The sequence below is a fragment of the Phyllostomus hastatus genome, unplaced genomic scaffold (assembly GCF_019186645.2).
Source record: "Phyllostomus hastatus isolate PE091 unplaced genomic scaffold, TTU_PhHast_1.1 phas_contig_148, whole genome shotgun sequence".
Classification (NCBI taxonomy): Eukaryota; Metazoa; Chordata; class Mammalia; order Chiroptera; family Phyllostomidae; genus Phyllostomus; species Phyllostomus hastatus.
The window spans coordinates 7,923,917-7,938,220 of NW_025333607.1; the positions used below are offsets into that span (position 1 = coordinate 7,923,917).

General features: G+C 41.3%; 1 protein-coding gene across 1 annotated transcript in view; it reads left to right on the forward strand.

Moving 5' to 3' along the window:
- The window catches only part of FMN2 (formin 2), a 268,694-nt gene that overhangs the window by 223,597 nt on the left and 30,793 nt on the right, over positions 1-14,304 (forward strand). Inside the window, exon 16 of the mRNA XM_045818459.1 lies at positions 12,249-12,398. Within this exon, the coding sequence (XP_045674415.1) occupies positions 12,249-12,398 (150 nt within the window). The remainder of the gene's footprint in view (positions 1-12,248; positions 12,399-14,304) is intronic.

Genomic DNA, 14,304 nt, shown 5'->3' on the forward strand with positions numbered 1-14,304 from the left:
ATTGACTATTCCTAATGTACATGAATATCTCTCCATTTATTTACATCTTCTTTGACTTTTGTATCAGACTTTTGTTGGTTTTCTCACAAAGGTCATATATAATACCTAAGTATTTCATGATTTTGTGCTACAGTGATGCATATATGTATGTGTATATAATTTAATTTCAGACTTTAGTTGTTCAGTGCTGCTGTGTAGAACTGCAATTGTTTTGTATATTGACCTGTGTATTTCACCATGCTTTACTTGTTTATTAGTTCCAGGAGATATTTTGTAGATTCTTTGGCATTTTCTACATACACATATTCATCTGCAAATAAAGACAGGTTTGTATCTTCCTCTCCCATCTGTATACCTTTTATTTCCTGTTCTTGTCTTATTGCATTGGCTAAGACTCAGTACGATATTAAAAGGGGGTGGTGGAGAGGATTCCCTTCTTCGTCCATCCTAGGAGGACTGCACTCAGTCTGACATCATTTAAGTATCATGTTCGCTGTAGGTGCTTTCATAGATGGACCTTATTAAGTCAAGCCAGTTTTCTATTCCTAGTTTGCTTAGAGCTTTCGTCATGGTGTTAGATTTTGTCAAATGCTTTTTTTCCACATCAATTGATAACATCATATTACTTTTTTATTTAGCTTGTTTGTATGGTAGATTAAATTGTTTTATTTGAATATTAAACACATTTTGCATAACTAGAATAAACCACACTTGGTTGCTTTTTTTATTCATGTTGAATTCTATTTGGTAATATTTGGTTGGGAATTTTTGCATCTATGTTCAAGAGGCATCTATTGGCCTGAATATTTTCTTTCTTGTAACATCTTTACACTGTATTCGTGTAAGCTAATGCTGGTCTCATAGAATGAGTTAGAAACTGTTTCTTCTGCTTCTATTTTCTGGAAGAGATTGTGGAGAAATGTTCCCATTTCTCCTACAAAAGTTGAGTAAAATTTATGAGGGTAACCACCTAGGCCTGTTGGTTTCTTTTTTGGAAGGTTAATAATTATTGACTTAATTTCTTTAATAGATGTAGATGTCTTAGTTTATCTAATTCTCCTGTGACAGTTTTGGTAGTTTGTGTCTTTCAAAGAATTTAACTATTTTATCTAGATTATCACATCTGTGGGCATAGAATTATTTGTAATATATCTGTAAATGTCCATGGTATTAATAGTGATAATGCTGCTTTTATTTTTTATATTACTAATGTGTGTGTCCTGTTTCTCTCTCTCCCTCTCGTGCATGTATGACCACAGCTTCCACTTCTAAGATCTTAGTTATGTCTGTTTTTTTCTTCTCCCCTCTCTGTGTGTCTCTGTCCTAATCTGGTCTCATAAGGACATTAGTTATATTGGATTAGAGCCTATCCATATAGCCTCATTTTACCTCAGTCCCTCCCTCCCTCCCTCCCTTCCTTCCTCCCTTCCCACCTTCCTCCCTTCCTTCCTTCCTTCCTCTCTCCCTTTCTCCTTCCCTTCTTCCTTTCCTCCCTTCCTTCCTCCCTTCCTCCCTTCCTTCCATGTGAGCATACATTATTTTTTCATTTCTTTTTTTCCTATAGTTACCTTGGCTAGAAATTAATCAAAACTTTCTCAATCTCTAAAATAAAAAACACTTTTTGGTTTTGCTAATTTTCTCTAGTTTTTTTTTTTGTTTCCAGTTGCATTTATTTCTGCCCTAATTTGTATTATTTATTTTCTTCTGTTTGCTTTAGACTTAAGTTGAACTTTTTACATTAGTTCTCTAAGATGAACCTTGTGTTATTGATCTGAAAGAACTTTCTTTTTTTTCTAATATGAACACTGTATGCTATACATTTTCATCTAATTTCTGCCTTATCTGTATCCTTCAATGTTGATATATCACATTTGCAGCTCAAAAATTTTCTAATTTCCCTTGAGAGGTTCTCTTTAATCTATGAATTCTTTTAAAATGATTTGGACATTTTCCTGTTAATCTTTCTGTTATTGATTTCTAATTCAATTCCATTGTGGTCAGAGAGCGTGCTTTGCCTGATTTCATTTCCTTTCTCTCTTTCCCTGACCCCCACGTAATTGTGACATAGCGCAGGGCTTCTATATAAATTAAAACCGATGTCAGTGTGTCTGTCTCAGAGGGGACCGCAGGCGGGCCCCAGCGCGGGCTAACCACCCTTGCTGTTTCCCCCTCCTCGTCTGTGCGGTCTGCCTCACTTCACTGAAGAGCGCTGGCAGGCGCTCCTGCCAGAAGAATCCCTTCACCGCCGTGGTGTCGTGGTGTTGATGGGAAGTCCTTAGCTTCGATAACGTGCCGTGCTTGTGTAAGATGCTGGTGTTCCGAGAGGCTGGGTGAAAGCTGTATGGGAATTCTGTGTCTTATCTCTTCAACGTCTCCCTAAATCTAAAATGAATAGAAAGTGAAGCTCCGGAGTAGATAAACCAAAGATTCCATAGTTGGAACTTTTATGAAGGGTAAATCAAAATAACGTATTTCATTCCATTTATATCAGCTTGACCTAAAGGAATTAAAAAAACAACAACAATAACTCTGTTAATGATTTCTTATTTTCAAGTTCAGATAAGCAGCACAGTAATGGTTCCATTCTTTTTAAGGGCATAGGATGAAAATTACTACAGGTTATAGGTTTAGGTCAGGGATCCCTGACCTAAAAATAGTGGGAAAATAGTAGAAGGGTGGTCTGTGAAGCCAGTTTTCAAAATGAGTGAGGACACAGAAGCATTGAATAATAAACCAGCTCTCCATAAATAATGGCATCTTTCAGTGAGTCTGAATAGCTGAGAGGAATATTTTGAATGAAGCAATCTGTATATGCTTTTGTATCTGGAGAATAAGCCAATAATAAGAGATTTTAGATGCTGGAAGCAAGAGATGATGGATTTGATACTTTCCTAGAGAAAGTAGTTGTGGCTAGGATAATCCTGCTTAGGTAAATAGCTTAGTACCGATTTACAGGTGATGAATGGTTTTCCCCCCTTGGACATGAAGGTGAAATGATGAGGTTATATAGAGAGAATAAGTGTTAGAGTGGTGAAAAATTAAGGAAATTGGTAAAGTGAGATTTTGTCGTCTGGATCCTAATTTTAGGGATTGGCACAAGTCTCAATTTAGAGTGTTTCTTCAGGGCCACATCATGCCTGAAAATGTGTCATTCGGATTTTTAAGCTTTTCTGTTTTATATGAGCTAATGGTTGTTCTTATGCTGAATTACCTGCCCCCCCCGTCCCCTCCCCCCGCCTTAGAACAGTTGACTGTTTTGAGATCACAAGTACCCTGGAAGTGGAAACACATTTCTTCATTTTAAGAAAAGAAATGCCAGTTTGTGCTCTTCCCAATCTGAATTCCTGTGTTTTTCTGTTGTTCGGAGCAAAATGGTTGGCCTAACTGTTATTCTTTGTACTTTTTAGAAGATGTGGAAGACCCCCTCAAAGTCCTTTTAGTAATGAGCGAGAGGAGTTACTCTTCCTTGCTGGAGTAATAAAATGTGTTATACTTCATGTAAGTTTCTCCAGGGGTGTAGGAAGAAAGTGGAAATGAAGATGATGATTTAAGATACCAAAAACTTCAGTTATTTGTAGAAGGCTTTCACTGAAAATAGATCTTCCTCTTGAGACTTCAGTTTGTTCTGAAGAATAATATTACAAAACCCAACATTGCACAATAAAAATGGCAAACACAAGGGAAGATTTATGATGATGACCCTTGGCAGTTCATTGCAGCCTCTCTGCTCTCTGGGCCTCACATTCAATACTGCGATGCTTTATGTCCCCGGTGCTGATTATATGAGCTAAATGAACTCACACATAAGTAATTCTTGGTGTGTCTAAACTCTCATTTGGTACCTGCTTCTTTTCCCTAAACTCTAGTAGGATGATGATCCTGAGGGAAGAAAGGAGGGACAATCACAGAGGAAACAGGACAGAAGTCCCCCCAGCCTACTTAGAACAGCTGAAAGGCCCGTTGGGTTGTCGAGTGTGTCTAAGAAAGTACCTTCTCAGACCCTTCGCTTCCTCCCACCAAATATGGCAATATCTCAGAATAGCCGGAAACGCCCTTGGCAGTTGAGCCAGGGAGGGACGTCTTTGGTCCCAAGCCTCGTTGGTATTAGCATTAGAGAGAAATTAGCAATTGGCCTGAGCCTGTCTGCACAGAGCTTGGAGATGCACCAGAACATCAGAACAACTCAGATCTGAACTGTGGTATTAGCTGCCCTGATAACTACAGCTATAGTTGTGGTGGGAGGACGGGGAAGCGGAATTAAATGGATTTCCTTCTTTCAGCAGACCTCTTGGCTTAGCTGGTGCCGGTGATATGTGTGTTCAATAGGTGCCAGAAAGCTGCCTATGTGTGTGTGTCTGTCCCTGTGCACGAAGTACAGGTCCTGGGACATAAAACAGTCATGTGAAGTCGGGTCGAGAATAAAGGATGTATCTGTTGTCACCGTTCACCTCTTATGTGATACCAGGGGAAAAAGATATGTTTTTTTTCTTTGTACATAAATGAAGTGAGAGGAATTCTCTTGGCTGGAGTTACTGTAAACTTTCTTTTGAGCCAAGGGAGATAAGTAAGGAGGAGAGGGCGAGGGTGGTTAACCCGCTGTGGGGCTGGCCTGCTGTCCCCAAGGGGACTGACATGCTGACATCAGTTGTGTCATCTCGTAATACATGGGGGGATGGGGAAAAGAGAAAGGTGTTGCTTTCCTTAATTGTTTGCTATGGAGAGTGAGCCAGGTCTTTTTACTCTCTGGGAGCACACACAGAAGACTCAGGAGGAATCTTTCATGCCACTGTCACCAGTGATAAGTGATAAGAACCATTCCTTAGTGGTCTTATTATGTGCCTGGCAACTCCATAAACCATGTTACATACCTGGTCTCACTTAAGCCCCAGGATAATCTGATTAGGTAGGAAGCATTGTCATTCTCGTTTTAGAAATGAGGTAATGAGCCCTGGCTGGTGTGGCTTAGTGGATTGAGTGCCGGCCAGTGAACTCAAGGTCACGGTTTGATTCCCAGTCAGAACCCATGCCTGGGTTGCGGGCCAGGTCCCCACTTGGGGGTGTGGGAGAGACAACTGGTAGATGTATCTCTCACACATCAATGTTTTTCTCCCTCTCTTGCTCCCTCCCTTTCCATCTCTAAAAATAAATGAAGAAAATCTTTTTTACAAATTCAAAAAAAAAAGAAACGAGGTGATGAAACTTAACCAAAGTTATTTAGGCCACCATAGGTCCAGTGTGGGTGGAGCTAGAACGAAATCTTGTTGTTTCAGGTTCAAAGTCTTTGACCTTAAGACCTCAAACCTCAGGCTACGGAGAAGCTAAGTAAGAGAAGATTTCTCTTACTACAGTGTTCCCAGAAACTGAAATTTTTGTCCCCAGAATTGTCTAATGTAGTTATTCAGTGGAAATCATTTTTAAGCAAATATTTAGCCCACAATTCCTGTATGCCAGACACAGTTTGGGTGCTGGGAATAAAGCAGTGAACCTAAAAGATAAAAATACCTCATAAAGGACAAATTATAGCAGAGGAAGACAAACAATAAGCAGGTAGAAAAAAATCTCTAGTATTTCTGATGGCAGGGGGCGCTGTGGAGAAAAACCAAGCAGGAATATTAGGGGAATCTAGTGTTGCAACTTTATTCTGGCTTTTCGTGGAAAAACTTGCCAAGGAAATATCTGAGCAGAGATCGGAAGAGGTGGAGGCACCCACGTGGATTCCTGGGTGAAGAATATTCCAGGTGGATGAAGAACAAGGTACAGAACCAGAATGTCACCCCCTGTAAGGCCGGAATGATAGGAGCGAGAAGCCAGTGGGTCATGATAGGGGATGATGCCTCTAATTGATGCCAGAAGTCTCTTTGACATCAGTCGGTATAAAGGAAGGTAATAATACTGATGATCCTGAAGATCAGCCCGTGTTTATATCACTCACCCCAGATTGCTTCTGTGGGTACATCCTTTTTCCTATAACCAGGATCATTTCTGGAGCGACCTGCCACACATCAGAAAGTCCTGTCTTCTGTGGTTTCAGATGTGCTTTCAGGTCGTTGGAGAGCACCAGTCTGAGCCCTGTCATGCAGAGTTCACCGTTCTTGAGGCATGTACTCGAGAGCAGAGCAGTTACTTTTATGGGGATGCGGTTCTGAGCACAGCGGTCAGTGTCTGGCAGCCTGCAAACTGAGACATAGTAGCATAGTGAATTGCTTTGAATAGCAATTGTATTGTTTAATTACAGTGATTGGGGTGACATTGGTTACTAAGATTATATAGGTTTCCATTCTGTGGGACATCAGCTGTACATTGCATTGTGTGCCCATCGCCCAAAGTCAGATCCTCTTCCGTCACTGTATGTTTGAACCCCTCTCCCCTCCCCTCGGTGACCACCATACTGTTGTCTGCGTCTGAGTGTTTTTGTTTGTTTTTCTTGTTTGTTCACTTGTTGCTTTCCATTTTATATCCCACGTATGAGTGACATTGTGTGGTTCTTAGCTTTTTCTGTCTGAGTTATTTCGCTTAAGCATAGTATTCTCAAGATTGCATTTTTCTTTATCCGTGCCTTGCCCTTTGTGATGCCTGGCATATCTGCTCGCTGATGAAGTGCATGACGGTGGCAGTGTTCTCATCTGCGACTTCGACAGAGTAGGTGCCGACAGCAGGGCTAGGCTTAAATTTATGGTTTTCTATGGTGCTCGACCAAGGCTGAATCCTGTGCATAGACGGGAAATAATGGATAGTATTAACAGGCAGTGCAGTATTTGTAAAATATCTCATTTGCGGAGAACATGCTTCTCCCTACAGATCATTACTTGTGGCAAGAAAATTCTATTTTAGGATGATTACTAGGACCTTTTTGGTTGTAATAAAAACCAAGTTCTGAGTCATTATGTGTACCGTTTCCAAAGGCTGCCTTAAAAACAGATGAGAAGTTAAAAAGAATACAATTCTCATTGTGCGATGTGTCTACTTTTCAAATAAGGAGATCAAAGCTATTTTAATGATCTGTGTAACATAATTTGTAGTCAAACACAGTCTCCAGTAAAGATCTTTCAAGCAACGTTCTAGCCTTTAGAAAATATTTCTATAATGCCATTTTAAAAGATCATTATAGCCATTACTTTTTTGTACAAACCTTGTATGTGTGTATACTTGTAATTTAACACATTCTTTATTATGAAAATTTTAAACATGTGCAAAGGTAAAAAGAATATGCAGTGTGACCTTTGCAGATCACAATCTGGGTTATAGTATTGCTCATTTTTATTGAACTAGTATTGAAACTAGGCTTTTCAGTGGACAGAACTAGAATAAAAGAATACATTATTCTTTATACTGACACTTCCCATTCAGATGTAGGACAGAGTTAATGGTAAGATTTGACCTTCTATAGTTTTTTCCATGTTGAGAATCCTCATTTGCTAATGCATGCATCAGTGTCTCTTCTGCCATGTCGGTTTTGGGAATCTCATTCTGTAGTAGGACCTCAATAATTGACCATTAGAATAATATTCCTTGAATTATTTCATACTGAAAACAGTTTTCCATGTCCTTCTCGCTAGAAAGTCAGTTTGCTTGGCTATAAATACTTAGCTCATACTTTGTGTCTTCAGTATCTTAAATATGTTATTGTATTGTCTCCCCACATAGTGCATTATCTAAATGTTTGATAGTAAGACTTGTTCCTTTATAGGGACCTTTTTTTTTTGCATAATGACCAAAGTTTTTACTTATTATTTTTACATACAGTAGTTTTACTAGAATATGTTTCAGGTTTCATTATTGGAATGTACCTGCAACATGCAGTTTCAAATTCTTTTTTTTTTTTTTTTTCAGAAAAATGTTCTTCAGTTATATTATTAAATGTATTCTCTTTCATTGCTTTGGTTGGTTTTTGTAGGGACTTGTATAATACACATGGAATTTCTTGTGTCCTATGTTTGGAACTTTCTCTCAAATGTTTTTTAAAAATTTCTCTTTGATTTTCTTTCATTTTGTCTTCTATTTCTGTTAAGAAATTGTGTTGGTCTTGTTAGCTCTTCTGTTACTCAGTTTGGTCTTTATATGGGAAGTATTTTCAATTTTATGTTCTTTACTAAATTCTGTCACTTCGTTTCTGAGTTTTTTTTCTGATTTCAAATCGCATTTTGTTGCAGCCTCTTTCATTTTGTTAATTTCTTTTAGTGCATTTTAAATATCAGCCAACAGTTCCCATCCATTGCATAGACACACGTCTCTGGCACGCTCTCATTGGTCTGGAGAGCCGTGATGTTGTTCCTGTTTGTTTGCTTGTCTTTTATAATAATTTTGACTTCATCTTTCTTCCTTCTCATGTCTTTTTTGTCCCTTCTTTCTGGTTCTCTACTTATTCTCTCTTTGTTTTCCTTCTCTATTTGTTAGTGACTTTATGGGGGTGACACTGGTTAATAAAACCACGCAGGTGTCGAGTGCACAACTGTGTAGATATCAGTCTGCACACTGTGTTGTGCCCTCGCCACCCAACGGAGGCGTAACTCATGCAATAAAACGTACAATTAAGTTCTGTGAGCCCGCTGTTGCCACCTCCTGTACCGATGGTGCTACCCGTGGGTTTTTACGCTGCCTGGGGTTTGCGTCACCTGCTTGCATTTTGAGGTTTGTGGGGATGTTGAATACTGTGTTTTTGTGGCTGTTTTTCTATGAGCTTTGATTTTAGTATCTTAGTGGCTCTCTCTGTGGGTGGGGATTCGGGGAAGTCCCACACAGTCCTGCGCTGAAGCCGTGTTTTCGGAACTCCGTGGCTTCTCCTGCTGGCGTTGTGAGCAGCACGTGTGGACTGTTCAGTGTTTGTAGTGGAAAAGCGCGATGCTCATCTTTTACAGAAACGGGCTTTGGAGCGTCTAGATGAGAGGGTTCTCTGGCGTTGTCTCTTGCTGTGACGTCTGCATTTTCTTAGTGCTATAGCTGCGGCTCTTTTCACCACTGGCTCCTAGCGTCCTGGGGTTATTTCAAGGGAGCCTCACAGAAGAGCCTGTGTAGTGAGGAAAGTGTCAGGTAGGACATCTGTCCTTTTCAGTGATCTTGTTTTGCCATATGGTGGATGGTACCCGAAGGGGATAATTCGGAAAGGATGGCACCCCTCCCTACCCTCTGTCACCTAAGTGGGTACCTCTGATGTCACATAAATGACTCAGCTGAATGCTGATTAACGTAGAACTGAAAATGCCTCTGGAATTCAAAGTAGCTGGATAATTTGTAGAAATGACTGCCCTCTTATTTGCTTGGTTGTTTCTGAAAAGTGCTTATACTTTATTATGGGCATGAGGTGGCTGAACACAGTTAGGACAGCACTCTTCTGATAATTCTTTACTCTCCTGTTACCCTGCTGGGCGACACTTGGTCTTTTCCCACGGACACTTCCAAAGAAGTGGCTGTGGACTTAGGTTCTCTTCCGTGAGAATCACGCTCTTAGTCAGTTTCACACATTGACCCATTTGTCTTACAAATTCATCAAGTTTTTCACAAAGAGCACTTTCAGTGAAAACGGGCTTGCATCCTATGAAGTTAACACATGCACTGCTATTCCAGTTTGTAACTGGCAAGGTGCTCCTCATCCAGTCTTCATAACATCCTTCCGAGAGCAGGCGCATCTCCTCCTTTACAGGCAAAGACTCTAAAGCTCAAAAGTTGTTACTTCCATAAAACGACATGGGCATAAAACGAGGAAATTATTGATTAATTAGAATAATTATTACTACCTTAGGAAGCCTCTCTGCATGCCAATAACTCAAAAATATCTATAGGAAACATGATCACCTGTGTGTCTATTAATAAATCAGCCCCATTTAAATTAGTTACAACTCAGAGAAAACTTTTAGGAAAAAAATATTTATATTTTTGAGTGTGGAGTATATATATAGTATAAAGTAATATGCAATATTAAATAAATTTACCTGTGTTAAAATAGTCAACAAACACTGTGGAAATGTATTTATTTTTCCATTGAACTTCAGAACAATTGCTTATGATACTCTGGTGTATGGATGAAAAAGTTGAGTCACATTTAAATAAATTTACCTTGTGTTAAAACAGTCAACAAACACTGTGGAAATGTATTTATTTTTCCATCAAACTTCAGAACAATTGCTATGGTACCCTGGTGTACGGGTGAAAAAGCTGAGTCACAGTGGTGTTCAATGGTTTGCTCACACAGCTAGTCCAAGAGTCAGGATTCACTATCCTGTGTCTTCTTATTCTAGTCCTATATTCTTTCCTTTACACCTGCTACCTTGTGATGGGACCCTCAAAATGTTTTAAGGTGGCTGAATGAACCAGCTGTTACAATGTAGAGAACTGCCCACATTTGTAATAATCAATTTTATAAAGCATAATTGCTAGAGAAATGATGAAAAAGACCAAAAGGAGAGTCCAAAGATCTCAGACCTCAATTCAGCCATACGGGTCCTAAGTAGTCTTTGGGCATATAAGGGGAAAGACTGTGTTTCCCAGCAGTGAAGTGTGTGTATACTTTGTCAGTGTTTGTATATACGACCCAGATATGTGCTGAACTGTGTATGCTCTCTGCCATCCACTCTCCTGGCAGTCTTCCCGTCATCGACACATTCTGCGGACACATTCTAAGGTCGTTACCATGACTCGTGCCGGCCAAATTCTCACACACCATATCCGCTCCACGGTCCGACTCTTTCTCAGGATTCAAGGAGTCTACTGTGTCCTTCTCCTACGAGGCGAACTAGAAAGAAACATATGATTTCTGCAAGCCACATGTTTGATCGAATCGGCCCTGTCGCCTGTCCCCAGAATGGAAAGGCTGGTTCCCCTGGCCGCCTTGCTGCTCAGAGACAGCCACAAGGCAAAAGCAAAAATATGTAGAGCGAACCAGCCGCCCACGGTAACCCGCAGTCAGGGTGGCCGGGAGTTCTCATTCTGTGTGTGGTGCGCAGCCTCCGTTACCTGCTGAGCGAATCACCTTACACACCTCATTTTTTAAAATTAATTATTTTTATCTCACTTGAGGATTTTTTTTTCATTGCCGTTAGAGAGAGGAGATGGGGAGTGAGAGAGAGAGAGAGAGAGAGAGGAGAGAGAGAGAGAAACAGCATTGATTGGCTGCCTTTTCGTCCATGCCCCAAGATCGAACCCGCAACCTGGGTGTGTGCCCTGACCAGGAATCAAACCTGCGACCCTTCTATCCGCGGGACGATGCTCCAACCAACTGAGCTGCCTGACCCGGGCTACACATCATATTTTTCAGGCCCATCTCAGTGAGATACTTTTTCATGGCAGGGATCTGAAGTCGGCTACATGACAAGCTGAATACATGCATGGGTAGTGTCCCCGTGTGTACATATGTCTGCACTACAAACAAACAGCACCATATGGTGAAATCAAATTGCCTTAAGCATTTTTACTGCAGATTAAGTCAGACTTGAGTTTTCTGTGGCAGAAATAGTGCTGGCCTTAGGGCCAAGAGGGGAAAAATGGAGAAGGAGACCAGGGTTATCGGAGTGCCACTTCTTTTTGCAGCGACTCTGGCCACATGCAGCGCAGCTGCCATGACACTGTCAGCTTTACCGGCCCAGGCCCTTTCCAAGGCATGGTGCATGGGGGTGGAAGACTTTTGTTAAGTCGTAAACCTACCCTTTACCCCTGGTATGTTCTTTATCAAATACCCCTTTGAAACTCTTCTGAGCTTAATGCAGCTGTAATACGAAGTAGCCTCTGAGTGGCCTCTTCTGGACACCATGGGTCTGCTGTCACAGGCGGCGGCCACACCGTGGCCACTCACTGTCAGGAGACTTCGTTGGCATCTCCTGGGACTTTTGCTTTGTCCTCTAGCAACATAGGAAGCCAAATGGCATATAAATAACAAAATATAGGATACATATATTAGCTCGGGGGAAGTGGCCGATATTTTATTTGTTCAGAGTGGAGAAAGAAAGTATAGACCTCCCACTCCCAGTATGTCTCCACTTGACCACCAGTTCATTTCTGAACCATGTTGGACACACAGTGATTGCCAATAGAATTGGACCAGGGAGCGTTCTCAGTACGTGGAGGGTTTTGTCAGTTGCCACTACCTGTATCCAAAACCCTAACATGAAACCATCAGAGAACTACCGTTGGTGCCTGAAGAGTTTGTGTCCTCTTGGTAATAATAACCGTGCATGAATGAAATCAGCATTTGGATGGGGAAGGAATGTCCCATATTGGAAAGCAATCATCGTTTTTATACTCTGTGTGTATTTTGACAGCTTTCTGGAGACCACAGCCTATTTCTTCATGAAACCAAAAATTGGAGAGAAGGAGGTGTCCCCGAATGTTTTTTTCAGTATCTGGCATGAATTCAGCTCGGACTTTAAAGACTTTTGGAAGAAAGAGAACAAGCTCATTCTGCAAGAGAGGTAGGCTTTTTGCATTTGTACGATGGCATTTTGAAATGGGTGTTTTATTAGGTGTGATACCACAAGGGCTGCCAACTTTTATAGCCTGAACGAACAATTAGCTGGGCCCTGACCTGGGGTACCGGGTCTAAGAGGGTGCTGAGACTTGGCAGAACTCGGAGTTTGGGTAAGAGCATCGGCACAGAGGCTGTGGTGCTACCAAGAACGGCGGGGTGATGGTTTGCCAGGACAACCGTCTGGTAAAACAACTTTTCTGATGAGGAAACAAGACAAAAGCAGACCGTGTAACGGGAGTGGAGCAACCCTGGGGAGGTGATAAACCCACTCGCCTCCAGAGACCCACGGCGAAGAATAGAAAGGTAAGAAGAATCAGTTTGGTTTGGTTTTTGCTCAATTCGTGGGATAGTGTCAAAATTTCACTGTTTGTGTAAGAGTTTCTTCCAGATGTTACCGATAAACAGATGAACAATATATTTTTTTTAAAAGAGCTTTCAAGATTCTTGTCGAATTATATCACAGTTCCTAAAGCAATATCTTTTCAGGAACGAAGGGAAATGTCTCCTCTTAAGCATTGAGCTAGAGTCCCTGTCGCTGCGATTATGCAATTCCATAGAAGCATATTACATGTTTATTGGGGAAGGAAGCCCCCCCCCCCCCCGCTCCCAGGACAGCATTCCCAAATGGCTGGTTCTCGTAGGAGAATGAGAAGGAAACATAATCTACACTGTAAACCAAACACTGATATTGAAACCACTTAGTCTACTTTCCAGCATCCTCGCGTTGGCAATGACTTTGCCTTAGATCTTTAGAAAACATACATCCTAAGGGACTTTGCTCACCCTGCCACTGCATTCCACAGTTTTCTGCTGCTTATCTTCATTTTGGTCTTGCTTGCATGCAAAACCGGGATCATCCACTCCGTTTGCATTTGCCAGCCGATGCTGGTGTGTCCTTAAACCAGGTGGAATTAATTGCTAAGCTCTGTGGACCACGCACGCTCGGCCTGACTTGTGCTAACTGATGGAATTACTCAGATCCCACAACTTTATCATAGAAGAGGCTTTGCCTCCGTGGGTGTAGTTAGAAAAACAGAGCAGTTTGAAAAGGAGGAAAACATTGGAAGCATCCTCCCTAGAGATTATGAGCTTATTCTACTTGAAAATGCATCGTAGAGGTGAACGTGAAAGATCATCTCAGTTAAAAGTCAACCAAGGCAGGTAAGATAGAACAGAGAATTGCTTAAAAATAAGCACACTTGAATTGTTCATTTCCTTCAGACCTAGCTGTATGTTATCAGTTTTTTACCAAGCAAGGCTTACTCAGTTTAGAAAATTATAAGAAGGAAGCTTTTTTTTCTCGGCACATCCCATACGACTTTCATTCATGAACCTCACTGGATTCCCACCAGCCTCTCTTCCTCTCTAGCCTAAACTTGTCCTCCCATAAAAGGGCCTGAAAAGCAGTCACACGAAGGTACAAAACGGAAAGATTTGTATTTTCCCCTTACGCAGTCACAATATTTGGGATTAGAGTCTAACTGAGGGTGGAAGTGGTGAGAAATTAGGCATCAAGGGGAGGCAGATGAAGCTGTCGTTTGGGAGTGGCTGCTCTGATCAGGAGAGTGAATGCGCAGAAGGCTGGCATCCTACAGGAGAGACGCAAGGGGTCCTGGGACGGGAACACAGGTTGACACTCTAATCTCTTTTACTGCACATGCCAGCACATAGCAGCTGAGATGCCACCTTGCAGGCAATGTGGAAATTGACTAGTTCAGAGGCAGAGGCCCCGTGAGGCAGTTGTATTTGTGCGTAACACGAGCGATAACAATCTCACATTGATATTTTGTGCATTCGACATGACCAGAACTTGCTTTTCTTCACTCTCTAAGTATCTCATAACATCAAAC